The 18,391-nt window shown below is 37.7% G+C and overlaps 1 protein-coding gene across 2 annotated transcripts in view; it reads left to right on the plus strand.

Moving 5' to 3' along the window:
- The window catches only part of LOC105938901 (E3 ubiquitin-protein ligase TRIM9), a 60,167-nt gene extending 44,725 nt beyond the window's left edge, over positions 1–15,442 (plus strand). The window contains exons 6-12 of one of the 2 annotated variants that reach the window (XM_012880834.3): positions 2,426–2,506; positions 6,098–6,261; positions 8,351–8,489; positions 10,050–10,174; positions 10,272–10,450; positions 13,571–13,733; positions 14,830–15,442. In XM_012880834.3, coding sequence (XP_012736288.2) covers positions 2,426–2,506; positions 6,098–6,261; positions 8,351–8,489; positions 10,050–10,174; positions 10,272–10,450; positions 13,571–13,733; positions 14,830–14,877 — 899 coding nt within the window. In that variant the 3' untranslated portion in view covers positions 14,878–15,442. The remainder of the gene's footprint in view (positions 1–2,425; positions 2,507–6,097; positions 6,262–8,350; positions 8,490–10,049; positions 10,175–10,271; positions 10,451–13,570; positions 13,734–14,829) is intronic. The other variant, XM_036147203.1, reaches the window with a different exon arrangement.
- Positions 15,443–18,391: the final 2,949 nt, after the last annotated feature.

Here is an 18,391-nt window from a genome sequence, read left to right on the forward strand (position 1 = left end):
TAATATTGCAGCTGGTATAAAAACTCTGTGGATTTTAGACTGATTTGCTACATGAACATCTCTATTATCACTGATGCAAAGCACCAGAAATAACATTTAGCTGCTACCTGTTGTCCTTTTTTAAAGTTGTTGTTATTTCCACACATCTCCACTGGGCCATTAAATAGTTATTTTGTTTTTCTATTAATGTTGAGTTAAAATGGCTACTCATTAACATTGTGTGTCATTTTGTGGTGAAAAATAAACTAAAACTTTCCCTTAGTGACATACATGTATTAGAACACTATAGTTCATTATTATAAATGCATATATTGCAAAAAATATTGTTTAAATATTACAAAACTTAGATTTGGCATGGCGGGTGTGTTGAACAGAGAGGCCTTTGAGACGTCAGACACAAACATCTGCAGGTCGTCCTTCCAGTCGAGCTGCACTTTAAGCAGAGTTTCTTTAATCTGAGCTGCAGTCGGGCTTGTTTGGCAGAGCAGAGGCTTTGATCATCCCATCTTTGTTCTTCCAGGCTGGTGACATCCAGCTCGCCGCCTCATTTCCCCACACCCGCATCTCCCTGATCATCCACAACAAAGCTACGGAGTTTAAAGATGGGCATTCAGATTTTATTTTGAGTTTTAGTCTTTGACAGGCAGAGCAACAGTGGGGGAGTCTGTCTCAGCGATTATCATAAAGTTATTAAATGGGGGGAAAAATGCTGATTTTTCTAATTTCACTAAGCGGAAGCATGAAGAAGGATCTGATTAAAGTGATTAATCTGAGAACTCAAAGTGAAGTGTATGCTCAGTTAAGGCCAAAGTTACATTTCTACACTTTGAAAATGTTAAAACTTTGGATCCTAACTACAGTTTGACCTTATAAGAACAAAAGAAACTGTCATGGTATTAAATTCAGACTTTTTCATCCTTTATTATTAATTATTCCAAAGCAAGCAGGGTCCACTCTTCACTAGCTACCCTCCATCCATCAGCAGTGGGACTCTCTTCCTTTTTCAGGGAAATCCTGTGGTGTTCTCATAGACGAAGAGAATCTCCTTGATTTTTATTCCCCCCCACTTTTCTGAAACACAAACCTTCATGTAGTTTTTGAACTGTCTGTGATAGACCAAGGGTAGGATATTATTGGCAGAATTTGGTTTTCAAAACTATCACAAGTGACAGTCTAAATAGAGTGGTGTACACATTTATTCATCCTCCTTTAATCCATTGCTGTCAAACTAAAATCCAGGTCAATCTGCTGTTTTACGTGTTTTATGCCACCTGCGTGACATTTAATCTCAGTTTAAATGCAGCCGTTCTGTGCAGGCTTCAGAGGTTTGTTAGAGAACAAAAAGCATCATGAAGACCAAGGAAAAGGTCTGGAAGAAAGTTATGGAGAAGTTTTCTATCGTAAAGTGTCTTAAAATGACGTGTTGTTATTTTTATAACATTATATTATAAGGTGACAGACCAAGTGTTGTTCTGGAGGAGTTGCAGAAAACAACAGCTCAGGTGGGAGAACCTTTCGCCAGGACGACTGTAGGTCATGCTTTCCACAACTTTGTGGAAAAGTAGAAAGAACAAAGCTGTAGTTAAAAGGAAGCCAATTTAGTCCCTTTATCGATTGTTGCAAGCAGTGCAGAGGACACAGCGAACCAGAAGATATTCTGGTTGGATGAGTCCAAAACTGAACATTGAGCATCATGCTATAGGGACAGGGAAGCCAGTCAGAGTTAATGAGAAGATAGGTGGAGCTTAATCTGGGACAATCCTGAAAGAAAAGACCAAAAGACTTGAGCCTGAGGAGGAGGAATGGAGGAGGTTCACCTTCTAGCAGGTTGATGAGCCGACACGTTCAGCCAGAGCTATCATGCAAAATGTTCCATCAAAATATTGCATGATAGCTAGATATTAATATGTGAGGATGGCCAAATTAATTTATGGGCCTAAATACAGTCCAGGATTGTTGTGGTTCATCTCCTAAAATCCTAAGAAATTAAAGGAGGTTTGTGGGTGTAAATGGACAAAATGTGTAAATATTTTTGCAAGGCGCTGTTTAGTTGTCGTTTTTTTTAATCTCATTATAGTTTATGTTTGTCCGTTGTAAAATTGGGTTTTATTGTGTCTAAACATATGTTGTCTAAACATGGAGATAATTCTACACCTTTTATGAAATAAACTTTACATGATGTTCACAACCTGACATTAATAGTAACTTTCATAAACTGGTAACAGTGGGGACATTTAGCTGAACTGTATTGTTTTTTATTTACCAAGCACGTCAGGATCTTTTCAAACACAGGGTTTCCTTTCTTATGGTTTTCCCGATGCATCAGATCCTTCTTCCACCACAGAATGTTGAACTTCTCCGCTGGTTTCACTCTTTGCTGTCCTTCCTGTTCTTTAAAACACCCAAACCAACATCCTGTTTCCAGATGTGCAGGAGAAACCGGTATTGAAACTAATGCAGGCAGCAGACAGTGGTGAGGCTGAGATGGAGGCAGAGAGCCCAGGAGGTATTTCAGAAACTGTGAACCCTCACGATGAACCCTTGTTTTCATTCCTTAAATGTATTTTGTCCTTCCTTCCTCACACCTCAGCCCTGGCAGCCCTCACCTGTCATGTCAGCTGGAAACTCGCCGCTCCTTTTTGTCCAACAGCGTTTCAGTGGTCTTTCCTCTGCATGGTTAATGTTCTGTTGATCACCTCTGGAGAATGATGCTGTGCAAGCATATTTATCACCAGTTACATGAAATGAACGCTTCAGTAAAACACAATTTATGAAATTGCGCATCAATTGTGAGTGAGAAAAGGCAAAATGTAACTGATAGAAAACTAGATTTATAAAGTTTAAAGTCAAAATATAAATTGACTACTGCAGGATGACTAAACAGAGCAAAGCTGGTATCTAGGCTAAAACACTGAGCTGGACTGAAAGTGTTGGCTTGGTATATGACGGAATCGAGTTTCAGATTTATTTTGATTTAAAGGTAAATGTTGTTCAATCAGGTATCAAGCTTAACAGCATTGTGCAGAAGTCTGAAAAGTAATTAAGCTTAAGTCAAAAGAATCCATTTGAGACATTCAAAAAGTGACTTTAAGTGATTGCCCGATGCACTTTGAAGCAAATTATGAAAAACTTAACGGTGGTTTAAAACTTTTGCACCGTGCTGCATGTTGATATAAGTGAATAACAGCACATAATGCAGTTTTTTTTTTATTTTAAATCATAATCTGTTGCGTCCATTTAGTTTTCGGCATAATGATGTAAAAAATGAGTAATTCATGAAGATAATCTCACACTAAAATTTATTTCAAAAATCAGACCTTCACTTTAGTTACATTTATTCTGTGGGGAAAACGTCACATATTAGAAAGTAATTATTTGTCAACATATTCATTATTTGCATCCATAACATTTCCTTAATGCTAGGGGAAAAAAAGATACATAAACTGATCTTAACTTTTAGGAACTTTTCTTTGGGCAACTGGCTACTTGGACCAAAGTTCATCTTGTCACAAGATGGAAAGGGAGTTTAAAAAAAAATCCAAAGCTCACTTGGAAAGAAGGCTTTACCCATAAATGGCCATAACAACCATTAAACTATCTAAACTGTCCCACCGTCACAAATGTAATTACGAGTTATTTTCTAAACCCTACTGGAACTTTAACTGGAACAATGTGCTTTGGTCAGATGAGACTAAAGTTGAGCTTTTCAGGAACAAAATCTCCAGATGAGTTTAGCTTGAAACAGAGGATTAACATTTGGTGACGGATGTTTTATCCTGTGGGCCTGTTTCTCTTTCAAAGCTTCCAGGGATCTGGTTAGACTGCATGATATGATGAACTCTTAAATTGCACGCATTAGTGAGTCCTTAAAACTCGTGAGTCCTTTCACTGCCTCGGGAATCAAAATTCATTATGAACTCATTCCCTGCCGTCGATATTTAGCCAACTACAAAGAAGACGGCTTCTACTACATGTAACTGCACAGTTGTAACTGTATTTATATTGATATTTCAGCTTAACCATTATGTTCCCTAAAGGGGGAAAACAAGAGAATCGCTCAGTAGCCTTCACAGAACAGAAGAATCACTAAATAAGTTCCTGAATCCAGCACAACAAATCCAGAACTCATTTCCAGCACAGCAGCTCACCGTTTGGCTCCCACTCCCAGCACCTGAGCTCATATTACACTACTTTAACGTACGTTACGTGTCTTTTCCAAGGACACAACGATCGGAGCAGGGGATCGATCCGGCAACCTGCAGGACGAACTCCCTAACTCCTGCACCTCTGCCTTTCATTGCCTTATTAGTTGACATTCCTAATTAGCTTTTTTGTTTTGCCAGACACATCAAAACCATGATCACTAGAGCTATGCAATAATTTTTTTGTTACATTCTTAATTTTTTGTGTCATCCAGGCATAAAAAACAGTAAAGGGTTCCCTTCATGAGTTGTTGATCTGTCGTTTTATTTGCAAAAATAAATATTTTCCTGTTATGAATCAGTGGCTTCAGCCGTATGAATCAGTGAGGGCAGGCACTGGGAGGAACATGTACGGTCACTGACTTAATGACTCAAACGACTCGAAAACCCGACTGAGTTGGGGGAGTGACTCACAAATACCTCGAGTCAGTGAAAATAATCAAACTTCCCATCACTCCCAATTCACATGACCAGTAACTGACAATGGGTTGTTCCAGTAATTTCTGCTCGATAAGGATCCAAAAAAAATGACATCATCACAGAAATTGTTCAACAGGCATCCAATCAACCCTCTTCCATGGCAATCTCTGTCCCCAAACCTGAATCCTAGTCATGCTACCAGTCTTTTAATGCTTTTTAAACTATTAAAATAATTAAAAATCTATTTTTTCTTTCCCCTGTGAGTAAATGCACTCAAATTTAAAGGTTTTTATTTAATTTTTTTTGTGTGAGATTTTCCCTTAAGTAGTAAAACATAAATTTATTTTAAGGCAGTGCCTACAAATGTAGCCAGCACTATATATTATATGTTATCCTACACATTGATAGTACTAATTGTTTTTCATGTTGGTTGATAAGAACCTATTTTTGAACATCAAATTTGGAAAAATATGAATCATTTACTCTTTGGGCTTTTTGATAACTAGATTGAGTAATAAAAAGATTTACGTCTTTGTTTTAATCTGTTACTGGTACATATTTAGTCACAGATATTCAGGGTTATATAAGATGTCTTAAACAGCCATGGTGCTGAAATCCAGACTGAAGCTCAGTAGGAGTCTTTTATGAAATAAATATTGAGCACAGAGGAAAGAACAAAATGAATGAAAGAACAGAAAGAATGGAAGGAGAACATCCTGCGGCGAATGGAAAGAACCAGCTCTAAAAATGACCGATTTTCAGATTATTCTCAATAACGATCCTCTGATGTTTCCCCTTCTGTCCTGACAGCTGCCTTCCCTTGTGTCTCACTATAGTTGGTGTAATAGATACAATTTCCAAAAATACTAATAAAAAAACAGGCTTTGTTACGCAAATCTACAGTTTCTGTTGTTTTCTTTCCCTGTTGAACACCAGTTCTCCCTCAATATAGTGGTTAGACTGATATACTCCTATTGATCCTCAAATTATACAGTTAATTTCTGACCTACTAAATACCATATTGTTCCATAGAAATTCAGACTGGGCAGTAATGTCTTGATTTTAGTAGCGAGGTTATGTCTCAAACAGATTTGCTACCTTGTTTTAATGATTTCTCCTTTTGAAGTCAAATGCCAGAGCTTATATCAGTCTAACCCGGTTCACCACTTGCACCGCTACCCTTCAGAGTGTTAACTGTTCTCATGTGGCCTAGTTTAAGACTCCACTGATTTCCAGCTGTTCTCCTCCAAATGAACCTGGATTTCTTTCACCCTGTAAGGCTTTTTAAGCTCCCACTAGGTTCTCATTAAAGCTCCTAATCTCTTCCCTCAGCTTGTTCAAACAACAGCCAGTCTCCTCCGTTTTCCCTCATTCAACTTTTATCCTCCCCTCCCCCCCTTGCTTGTTACATGCTTTCTGCATCACCATTCCTTTACGTCTCAATTAATATTTCATCCATGCATGTCTTCCCTCAGCGGAGTCCGGGCCCGCGGTGCCAGCGGCTCCCCTACTGCAGCTGGAGAAGTGCTGCACCAGAAACAACAGCGCTACCCTGGCCTGGAGAGTGACTGCGCCTGCTGCCAGCCCCATCGAGGGCTACATCCTGGAGCTGGATGATGGGAATGGAGGACAATACAGGGTTAGTTATCACATATGCTTCATGTGAAAAAGAGCACAAAGACTCATACTGATATTCTATTTTCTTCACATTACACAAAAATACCAAAAAAAAACGCTGCAAATAGCTGTTAGGGAAGTTCAAATAAAGCAAAGTATAAATGATGGGGAGAAAACACAATAAAATGCAAAGCAAAATTCTTAAAGAGATTGTGAGCAATTACATGGTAAGGGACTATGTTGCATTATGTTGTTTGCAGATGATGTTTTGAACTATAGTTCAATTCAATTCAATGTTATTTATATAGCGCCAATTCATGAAACATGTCATCTCGAGGCACTTTACAAAGTCAAAATCAGTCAGATTATACAGATTGGTCAAAAATGTTCTATATAAAGGGAAACCAGTTGATTGCTTCAAAGTCCCGACAAGCAGCATTCACTCCAGGAGAAGCGTAGAGCTACAGGGACAGTCGTATGCATTGTCCATGGCTTTGCAGCAATCCCTCATACTGAGCAAGCATGAAGTGACAGTGGGAAGAAAAACTCCCCATTAACGGGAAGGAAAACCTCCGTCAGAACCGGGCTCAGTATGAACGGTCATCTGCCTCAACCGACTGGGGGTTACAGAAGACAGAGCAGAGACACAACAAGAGAGACAAAAAAGCACAGAAGCACACATTGATCCAGTAATCAGTTCTACATTAGATGGTAATAGCAGGTGATCCGTCTTCTCTGGATGATGTCACAGTTAACAGAACAAGTGAGAACAGGAAGCAGGAGGGTGAGAGCCTGGAGAGGTTCAGGTATTCTTCAGAGAAAGGAGGGATGAAAATCAATAGAAGGACATAATCCAGGCTTGTGAAAGAGATCAAGTTATGAATTAAGTCAAAGTTGAAGCTGATAAAGGTACAGATACTGAAGATGGAGGAGTTTAGGAACTTGGGTTCACCCTTGAAATGAGCAAAGCATTAGAGGGTGTGGAGAAGAGAGCTGGCAGGTATGTGTTGATGGAGATGAATTGCTACAAGAGTGAGAGGGAGGACCTATGAAGTGGTAGCCTGCCAGGATGTGTCATTTGGAGACAGAGGGGCAAACAAAATGACTGGAGGCAGAGGAAGTGTCAGAGTTTTAGATGCAGTCTGGTGAAGTTTTGACTCATTCCTCATTTATTGTTTAGTCTTTAAGAAATCAGTCTTCCTTGCAATGTTTTTAGAGCAGATATATTTTTTTGTGTGTGTGTGTGACTCGGCTCATCCAGGTAAAAAGGCTTTGAAATCGGAGCCAACTGGACTTTCACTCAGTGGTTTTCTGAAAACGTTTCAACACCTACCCAGGAGTGAACCTGTAGTTGGAGCACTGCTGTTTTTTAGCGCCTGAGGCCCTAATCCCACCAGTCACTCTCCTGGATGTTAGAAGCTGTTGGTTGATGAGAGTGGAGTACTTGGTCACCTGAATCATGATGCAACTGCTGATGTAATCTCTCGGGAATGAGTTGCAGGACAGAGTTGTATACTCTTTTAAAGAATAACTCAATATTTGTGCCACCTGCTACATGATTTAAAGCATTTTGCTGAAAACTAATCATACAGTAGACAATACATGTCTGCGTTTCCCAGGTTCTCTGTCATGCAATTTCTCATCTCTGTATTGTGACTATGATGTACTATTGATATTGGGAGATTACTCTTTAATTACTAAAGATAAAAAAGTGCAGACAAAATTTTTCTAGCATCATGTAAATAAGGATAGATATGATTAGAAATTAAATGTACACTAACACTTAATGTTTATGAAGTAAAGAACTGGGCTAACGTTTGTTCATAGGTGATCATTTCAGCCACATTTTGTCAACATTATCATTAAAGAGCAATTAATGTAACTATTATCTAAGAAGAAATGCAGCAACTGAAGATATACATTCTCTTGTAGCTCTTATTATCAATAATGAATAAACTGGTCTATTCTAAAAAAGTGATTAACGACAGCATGAGTAAACAAACATTTCTCAACCTCTTTGCTCATCTCTGCATCCGTCTCATGTATTATGCACAGAGCATAAACTGTACTCGCCTACATTTGTAGTGATGCACAAACATGTTGTGCCTCAGGAGGTGTATGTGGGGAAGGAGACGGTCTGTACGGTGGACGGGCTGCATTTTAACAGCTCCTACAACGCCAGAGTGAAAGCCTACAACGCCATCGGAGTGGGACCGTACAGCAAGACGGTTGTGCTGAAAACTTCTGATGGTATGAGCCTGAAAACGATTTACTTCCTGCACGTCTGACTGAGTTAATTTTGTTTTTGTTTGTGAGATGCCTCCTAGGTCAGGTTTTATGGTGCTATTTTACTGTTGCTGGGGAACATTAATGTAATAAACTGTTTTTAGGAATTTCCTTTTTTGAAAATATGTGATGCAAATATATATAGCATACAAGCCAAAGTCTAAAAAAAAATAAAATACTGATGTACTGAAAAAATACATTTCTATACAGCATAAAAATATGATTCTCTTAAATTTGAACAAACTTTATAAATATACCTTTATTTACCATTAATATGATTAAAATTAAACAGTTTTAGGTTTAACTAAGCAGCCATTTGCTAACTTATGAAGATCAGCACATACAGTATTTTAATTGTTTACTTTATTTAAATGGCATGTTCTCTTGTCTTTCCCATTTTGAAAGGGGGCTAAAAGAACTGGGCCTGTGTTTTACTTTATATTTATACTACAGGCAACTAGAAAATCATTCATTACTAACTGAGTTTCTAGACACTTAAATCAAGTTTAAGAAAATAACCCTCACAATATAAAATGTAAACATATTGTGTTGTATTGGGGGAGGGGTGCACTATTCGTAGTACAAGTAAAGGACAATTATCATTTCAAGTGAGTTCGCTCCGTAGACAAGTTGAAGGTTGGATTTTTGTCAGATTATGTCACCCCATTAAGATTTTAATTTTTTTATTTTTCTTTCACATGTCTTACAATAGGTGCTAATATTAATGAAAGGGCGGTAAAAATCCACCAGACCATCTTGTTATTGCTACCCTAAAAAAGAAAAACAAAATCCCTGGTTATTAAGGTGTTAATTACATATTTTTTTTTACTCTTTAACATGTTTTGTTCTTGGTTTTGTTAGATATAAATGTGTGGTTTTATAACAAACCAGTAAAAAAATGTATCACTTTGTTAAATAAATTGTATTAATAATCAAAATCATAAAGATTATGATTTAAAGGAACAATTTTTATATTTAAAGCAGCACCATGTAACTTTTAGCCACTAGGGGCACTAGACTTGTACAATCTACTTGGACAGTCTACGTTCAAACTCTCTGCACTCTGAAAGACTCTTAATACACAGCAAAATGTATTTAGGGGGCTAAGAAGTAGATTTTGCATGATAGGTTCCCTTTAAAACACATAATGGTAAAACATAATCACATAAACAGAATGATACAAACCTTTACAACGGGGGTGTCAAACCAAAACACCCTGTAGGCTGAAATTACAAACTTGTTCAATCAGTGTATTACAGGACGGAGAGGTCGATCATGGACCAGCTTCAAGACTTCTTAAAGGGGTGTAACAATCACATTCTGAAATTGAATATTTAAAATTGTAACAATTTAAAGATTTAACTGAATTGATCAAGCCCTCTCGAACTTTCTCCATCATAGTACTGGCCACGTATTTATTTTAGGTAATTTACAGAGAATAAAATAAAAAAATAGATGCATATTTATTTATTTATTTATTTATTTACTGACAGGCTTAAACTAAATGCAGTCCCCTCCTTACAGTGGCTTGGTTTACCTTTGACCCTACCTCGGCTCACCGGGACATCGCTCTGTCTAATGAGAACCAGACGGCCACGTGTAGCAGCTACGATGACCGCGTAGTTCTGGGGACGGCTGCCTTCTCTAAGGTTAGGGTGATTCAAATTTCATATTCTCTTTTGTGAAATAATTTTTTTGTATTGCACTGGAGATTTGAAGCTTCCACAATTCGTCCTTGAATCACAGGGAACTCACTATTGGGAAGTCAGCATCGACCGCTATGATAACCACCCGGACCCCGCGTTCGGCGTGGCGAGGATCAACACCATGAAGGAAATGATGCTGGGGAAAGACGACAAGGCCTGGGCCATGTATGTGGACAACAACCGCTCCTGGTTCATGCACAACAACTCCCACACCAACAGGTAGGAGTTTCCTGTCGCTACAATTTTACAGTGTCAGAGGAGCACAGTGACATTGTTTTTAGGATGATTTTGCCATTTGGTTGTGACCCCCATACCTCATGAAAACCGGTGTAAAACTCTGTGGCTTTGAAATTCAATAAAAATACAGGCAACATTTCACCAGTATTACATGTTCTGCATTAGTGGGATGTTTGTTTCCTTCGCAGCTGTTTGGGTGCTACAGTTTTTCCTGAAAGACATAGAAATTTTTTCATGACCACAGTTTCTCCAGATCGGTCTTTTGTTTCCAAAGATATATCTGAATCAACACATATAAATATCATAAACTCACATATTATTAGTAATGCTGGTTGCTAAAGCAGATACAGTGGTTAAGCAGAAAAAGAGCTTCAACCTCACTTGGACATGTGAACAATGCATCACGTGATCCTCAAAATGAATCCAAAGCAGGAAGAGGCTGAGCGGCAAAAGATATGGAGCCACATTAGCAGGAAAAAAACAGCTTTCTATTTGCTGTTATAAAGTAAATTAATCTACAACCGTTTCATTCTGTTCAGTTATAATAAAGAACAAAGAGCATTCTCTTATTATAAATCTAATCCCTGTTAGATTTATAACAAGTATGCTGTAAATACCTCTGCCACTCGAGGTGACTCAACTATGTTGTATTTCTTCCCCCAGCATCTGTAAAATCATCAGTTAAATTAGTAATGATGTATCTAAGCATAAGTATACCAAAATGAAATCATCTGGTAAATACATGCATAATTCTCATCGCAAATAAAACCAAATGTACTACAAATGACAACCTACCCTCCACCAGGAGACAGCTGCTCATTCAGCTGCTCGGTCAGCTCAATCGTTCTCGGCTTTGTTTGTTCATCGCCCCCCATTTTAAGGTATAACTTTGCTCCAGGCCAATATTCCATACCTCCATTTCACTATCATACATGTTTTATTGTTTGGCAAATGACAAAGTTTTATCATTGGGGGAAAAAATACACAAAATATGGAAAGACTTGCAAAGTGTTGGGATTAGGCCTTTCAAAACAGGATCTTTGCATACTCTGAGAACAGCTGATAAACATCATCCAAATCAAGAAAATTTTGTGTAAATAAATCCACTTAAGACTTTGCAGAGAACAGGAGGATTGCGTTATCCAGTTGTTGAGGGGGAATGATGAAAGCTGCTCTTCAGTAAAAACATAAAGAAAAAACTCAGACACCATCATAGAAGGTTATGTGGATGTAACATGAATTTGTTCATATTTCCCAGTCATTTTATTCAGAGTTTCCTTCAATATTTCAATATTTATTTATGAGTATATAAATAAGTAATAATCCTGGATATATCGCAGAAAGGTCACTGACATCATCCAGTATGCGTGACAATTTGATAAAATTTAGGATCATGATTTAATTAATTAATGTATTAATGTAATATTTCATGAATTTTTTATTTAGCAAATCTTTGTGTTTTCATACATATTATTGCCGGTGTAAAAAGGAAAACAAATAATGCTGTCACTCTTCCATTTAAACTCCTACTACTTGAAAGTGAAATTAAGTTTTTCACAAAATAGCTGCAGTGTTGTGAGTAGTTTAACACAAATTTAAAACGTAGTTGTGAGACAAAAGTTGATTAATTATGCAGTAAATAGAAAAAGCACGGAATCCGATCTGTCACATGGCACAGGGAAAATGTAGGAATATTTGAGATACTGTCTACTTCAAAACAGGATTTAAACATGCTCTAATTAGAGGTGTGGAATCACTCAACTCTTTTTTTTCTATGCCAGAAGGATCAAAAGGAAAATCAGAGAAAAATCAGAGAAGCGTTATTAATAAGACAAAATGTTTTAAAAAGTCGTGGCTCATATTTAAATGAATCCATCCATTTTCTTACTCGCTTTATCCCTCATGGGGTCGCGAGGGGTCGCTGGTGCCTATCTCCAGCGTTCACTGGGCGAGAGGCAGAGTACACCCTGGACAGGTCGCCAGTCTGTCGCAGGGCAACACAGAGAGACAAACAACCATTCATGCACACAATCTCACCTAAGGACAATTTAGAGAGACCAATCAACCTAACAGTCATGTTTTTTGGGAGGAAGACAGAGTACCCGGAAAGAACCCACGCATGCACAGGGAGAACATGCAAACTCTATGCAGAAAGACCCAGGGCAGGGTAGGACTCGAACCCAGAACCTTCTTGAGGCAACGCAACAGCAGTACCCACTGCGCCGCTGTGCATTTAAATGACTCATTTAATAAAAATCCTATGTGCTAAGCAGTGTGTACTCCATGACATAGCATTACTTTGTCCAAATACAGTGTCTATCAAGATGGCGCCAGATTGAGTTTTACTACACATGTTCAAAACTTCATACTTCTTTAGAGTTTCAGAAACTACATTTACGTTTAATTTGTGATATATTCAGCGATGCATCCCTTTTCGCCTGTTTTTCACTTTTATTGAATTTATACATGTGTGTGAATTTATACATATGTATACATATATATATGTGCGTACTATCATGCATATATTTCATATTATCTCATATATTGTAAATAAGATGGTGTGTTTTTCCATTGTTTAGCTTAAACGTTTCATCTTTTTCACCTGAGTATGCTATATTATCAATTGTGCGACACTTACTCTTGTTTTTACTTTTATCTTTGCCTTTCTGATGAACTCATTCTCTGGCGCTTTAGAAATAACTTTAGATTAGATTAGTGTTTTTTTCATTACCAAAAATTGTGGATAACTCTGTCTGCCTCAACAGAGCGAACATTTTCAGTAGAATATATTGTCATATATATCTTTGCCATTGTCACACCTGTTTGTCCCCACTGTGGGACAATAACGAAATATCTTTATATATATATATATATATATATATATATATATATATATATATATATATATATATATATATATATATATATATATATATATATATCCCTGTTGTCCCACAATGGGGACATTCAGGCGTGACAATGGCAAAGATACAAAGATATATATGAGAATATATTCTACTGAAAATGTTCGCTCCCCCATGCTTTCTCAGTCCCGTATCATTAGAAAGTGACCTGTTATCTCTATGCTGTATTTGCCTGCAGAGCCGAGGGGGGCATCACTAAGGGCTCCACTGTGGGCATCCTGCTGGATCTGACCAAACGCACTCTAACCTTCTTCATAAACAAGGAGCAGCATGGACCAACAGCCTTCGAGAACCTGGACGGGGTTTTCGTTCCTGCTGTCAGTCTCAACAGAAACGTCCAGGTTAGTGGCTTCTGCAAAATTTTCTGGACAGTCTCTTACCTTTCAAAACCCTGATGCTCATTTGTCACGAGACCAGGTTCTGGTACTGTTTTTAGAGTCTGGGACTAAATGGAATTTGATTAGCATGTATTGAAAATTATTTTTATTTGCACAGTTTATGCTGTCACATCTTTTACAGCAGGGTTCTGCAAAATGCAACGCTATATCCTAAGGCTTTGCAAATGGGGTTTTTGTCACAATATCGATAGATTGTTAAATATAAAGGTAGTAAAAAAAAAGGGATGTTTTAGCAATTGCTGTGTGTGCTTTATGAAATATCAGGATAAAGCTAATTAAACAAGGATTATTTTTTTCGTGGGATTTCTTTGCTTTTATTTCATTTTAGTTAGTATGAAACACTTTTGGTTTTCATTCTTATAAATTTTTTCTAGCTGTGAAATCTAAAACTATTATTAAAAATGCTAAGAATGAAACAGACAACTCCTGTCTTGTAGATATTTATACAACATGATAGAAAATCTTTTTTTTTTTTTTCGAAGGTTCATCATTCAGCCTTTAGCTTAGACCAATTTCATTCAGCAGGAGCAATAGCAAAATGTTTTTATAATAAAAAAAGAAGTATTCTGGTAGATAACATTTATTTATTAATAATTTACCAAAGAGTTTATTTGCAAGACTCATGGGCGAAGCTGCAAGGATGTTGTAGGTTTCTAACGACTAAAGCTGCAGTTGCAGCTAAAGGGTTATTTGATTTTCTTCTCTAATGGCTAAAACAGATGTTGAAGTTGTTTTGGAACTAATACTAATGAAAGACAACGATATTCAAATAAAAAGACCATTATTCACGTTTCAGTAGGCATCAAAACTTGTACATTTAGCCTATTTGTTGTTTGCATTAAATGCGGCATCAGTGTAAAAGTCAGGATTTGGGTTTGAGCAAAGATATTTCAGCAGATGCACAGTATCTCATAGTTGGATTTTTAAGAAAGAGAGGAAAAAAATCTGCCAAAGACACTGAAACATGAGAGCTGCACGTCTCTCGTTCTTTGCTGTCCTCTGTTTGCTGAGTGGTTTTGCTCTGTTTTCCTCCCTTCAGGTGACCTTACTGACCGGCTTGGAGGTGCCAAAGAATATCAAACAGTAGGAGCTCGTTCCTCCCCTCCGAGCGTGCCCTGGATACAAACCTCTGATGTCACATGCAGCCTCCATTCTCTCCTGTGTGAAAATATTCCCGACATGCCAATCAGATTTGTTTCAGTCCATCCACCTCGAGGAGCTGTTTTGTCTCAGACACGACAGAACGTGTTATAATGAAGGAACAGATCTGATTGGTTGTGAGTTCTTGTGGACATTATTACACGATTATTGGAGTTATTGATCATTTTTCTAGCAACCACTCCGGAGTGCAAACAACGTTCATGTTTTAATTTTTGTTCCAATCATTCCAATGATATTATAAGATGAGAATCTGTCCTTAAATAGTGACGCCAAACAGCTAGAAGACGTTCTCACTGTGCAGAAAATACCTTGGAGAATAGCATCACAGTTTACACTAACCAGGTGTTTTTAAGTAATCATAAAATGGGTAAAGAACAATTCTTCCTTCAAACCTTTCCAAGACATGTAGTTTCAGCAGCCCTGTTTGTGTATTTATAACTGATTTAGTAGGCTGGAAATTCAAATTCATCCAAATTTGACAAAAAAAAAAATCTCTACAAGAGTCACAAAGATTGTTTGATGCTAAAAGTGGTTTACACGTTGGAGTGAATCTCCGAAATGATGGGCTCAATTCCATTTCACAGGATGTTGGACAGCAGGCGGATAAGATTGACCCGTTGACTTTTCACCCTGCAGTACCCTTTCTTAAACGGGAGGACCACCCGTCTAGTCTGCCCCTCCACAGGCATTGCCCCGCGCCCCTCTATGGTAGAAGAAGCGTGTCAACCACGACAGCCCCACACTGACCAGAGCTTCCTGCTTACACATTTCCTCCCCTCCTATCTTAGTAAATTTTGCCATGGATGTTTCTACAATATTCCTAATCAGCAAAATAAGTTCCTTTTTGATTTATTGGGGACAGTTTTAATGATCTTCCAGAATACATCACAGCTGCAACGCTTCCCAACAAACTGTGCCCATGTGAAGATCTTAGAAAAAGAGGATCTTGGAAGATGCAGACCTTTTAGAAATTGCTTGAAGGGAAGCATCACAGCATGATTCTGCATAATCGGTGCAATAACTGTGGCAAGCAAATACCTCAGGCTAGGGGTGTCCAAAGTGCAGCCTAGGGGTTACCCCCCCCCCCCCCCCCCCGCCTCACCCCCCTCCCCAATGCAATTCAAAGATGCTAACAATCAAGCCGACCAGTGCCAGTAGTTGATGCAGATGGAGACATTTGGGTAAAATTGGTATGGTACTGACAAATTCAAATCTTCTTAGAATGAAAAATGTGGGAAACAAAGTTTTTGTCTTTTAATTTAATAGATAATACTTAAGAATATTAAAATATGTTTTTTTTTGCTCACGACTATTTTTTGCCATAATGATTTTTATCCTCAAGACAAAACATTTGGACACCCCAGCCTTGATGATGTGCTTGATACCACAAAACCTTGGTTAAATTCAATGTGCACCAAATTATGTATGCATACGTTTTGGCTCAGCAAAAGAGAAAATTATAAGTGACTTTAGCCTTTTTTAAAGTCATATTATACTGCCTTCAGAAGCTGTTCAATCTCCGCAATTCAGCTGTAAAAAAGCTCTATGTCATTTAATTTAGCACAATTGAGATATTCAACCCCGATATGTATGTTTTTTTTTTTTTTTTTGTAAGGGACCTTATCCATGTCTTTTGCAATGTCACCCAAACTTAATTTGATAATTGTTCCAAGGGTTCTGGATTAACCGTATACTACAATGCAGAAATATATCTGCCATATTTTAGGCAAAGTTTTTGCGATCATCTGGTGGTATTTCATCATCACTGGCTGAATTAATTTGCTTCTTGACAAACCAAACATTAAGATGTGACCCATTACTCTCTTGTAGCGGCACATCCTGCAGCTTCTCCCAGGCTCTGTACAACAAATTTAACTTTTAGAAAATTTTAATATGAAATGGAATTGAGTCCAACATTTCTCTTTTCATTTTATACGACCAATTGCCGCCATATTAAAATCCAATGAGTTTGGAAGGAGTCTGTCTCATGATAATTTCATTCTGTGCTCATATCTTAGTCTCTCTGAAGAAACTCAGATGCTCTCAGGCATCTTCAATGTGTCCCACTGAAAGTGATACCCAAGTCACATCAGGTTAAAACATATCTGCTGCTGCATTTTTCACAAGGGACCAGATACGGCAACTCGGAGAGGACAGTAGCTTAAACCAGACCACTGTGACCTGATGGTTATGGGATGGAACATCGGTGAAATAGACAACATCCACAAAGACTTTATCACAGCAGAGAGTAGATAGAGAGGGTTGTTGGTAAAAATTGAAAGCGTTTGATATTGAGTTTTATTACGTCCACTTTGTTATTTCTATTCCCTAAAGCATGAGTGTGAGAGGAATGAGATTAGACTGACCTGCCATATAAAACCTGGGTTTCTGTGTGAATGAGGCTCCACAACCTGTAGCTACTGATATGTGATTTGTGATATTAAGCATGGATCAACAACAAACAAGTGTGCAAACTATCTGAAAATGTTCTGTAAATAGTGTGCTGTTTTATTGTCTCTGCAATGAGTGACGTTACCGTCGGCTGTGACATGTCGCCCCCTGCTGGCCGATGGTGGGAGCGGCAGTATTAGAGGATCAGACGTTCAGCTGAAAACACTTTTTGTGTTGGTTTGCGCCGTTTTCCACACTTTGACTCATTGAATTGTAAAAATATGTTAAAATTCCTTCTATTAATTTAAAGATCTTATGATATTCTAACAGTTAATCAGGGAAATGAGATATGTAAATTATGCTTTGAAGTGTTTGGTTATTTAATGATAAACTAATATGCTGTTCATTTCTTTCAAAGCCAGTGTTATTTTTAATTTTCAACAAACAGTATGAATGAACAGAAATGCACAACAGTTGGAAAACTGTTGGCAATTTTACTGCATTCAATCAGGTAACATTTTTAATAAAATAATCTAGTATGTTTTGTATTTTTAAAAACATATTTATCTTTTAAATGGAACAAGCCAGTGAAGAATAATGACCAAACCTTCTGATTTATTGAACATTCAATGATATATTAATTTTCTTTTGTTAAGGCTGTTGTCTAAATTCCACTTTAATATTTCGATGGGACAATGTCCAATTATTTCTGAAACCCTTCCCACTGCATTGAAGCCCAATGTTTTCCATCTTAAAGCAGCCACCACTAGTACTGTCACAATACACAGTGCATTGAGCCAATCAATGTCATTCCAACACCTTTGGTCCCTTAAATTTTTTACCTGTAAACAAACCAGTTCATACCCATGCACCCTTAACCATTTGTAGCTACAGTTAATGCCCACAATCATTGATACCCTGGAAGATTTAGGTTGAAAGTAATCTTTAATAATTGCATCAATGTTTCTTCTGCCTGGAAGTAATATAGTTTTAAAAAGGTCCAGCGGTGTCCTGACTTCATACTCATGGAGAATCTGTGAATGAAACTA

Source organism: Fundulus heteroclitus, chromosome 15, assembly GCF_011125445.2.
Source record: "Fundulus heteroclitus isolate FHET01 chromosome 15, MU-UCD_Fhet_4.1, whole genome shotgun sequence".
Lineage (NCBI taxonomy): Eukaryota > Metazoa > Chordata > Actinopteri > Cyprinodontiformes > Fundulidae > Fundulus > Fundulus heteroclitus.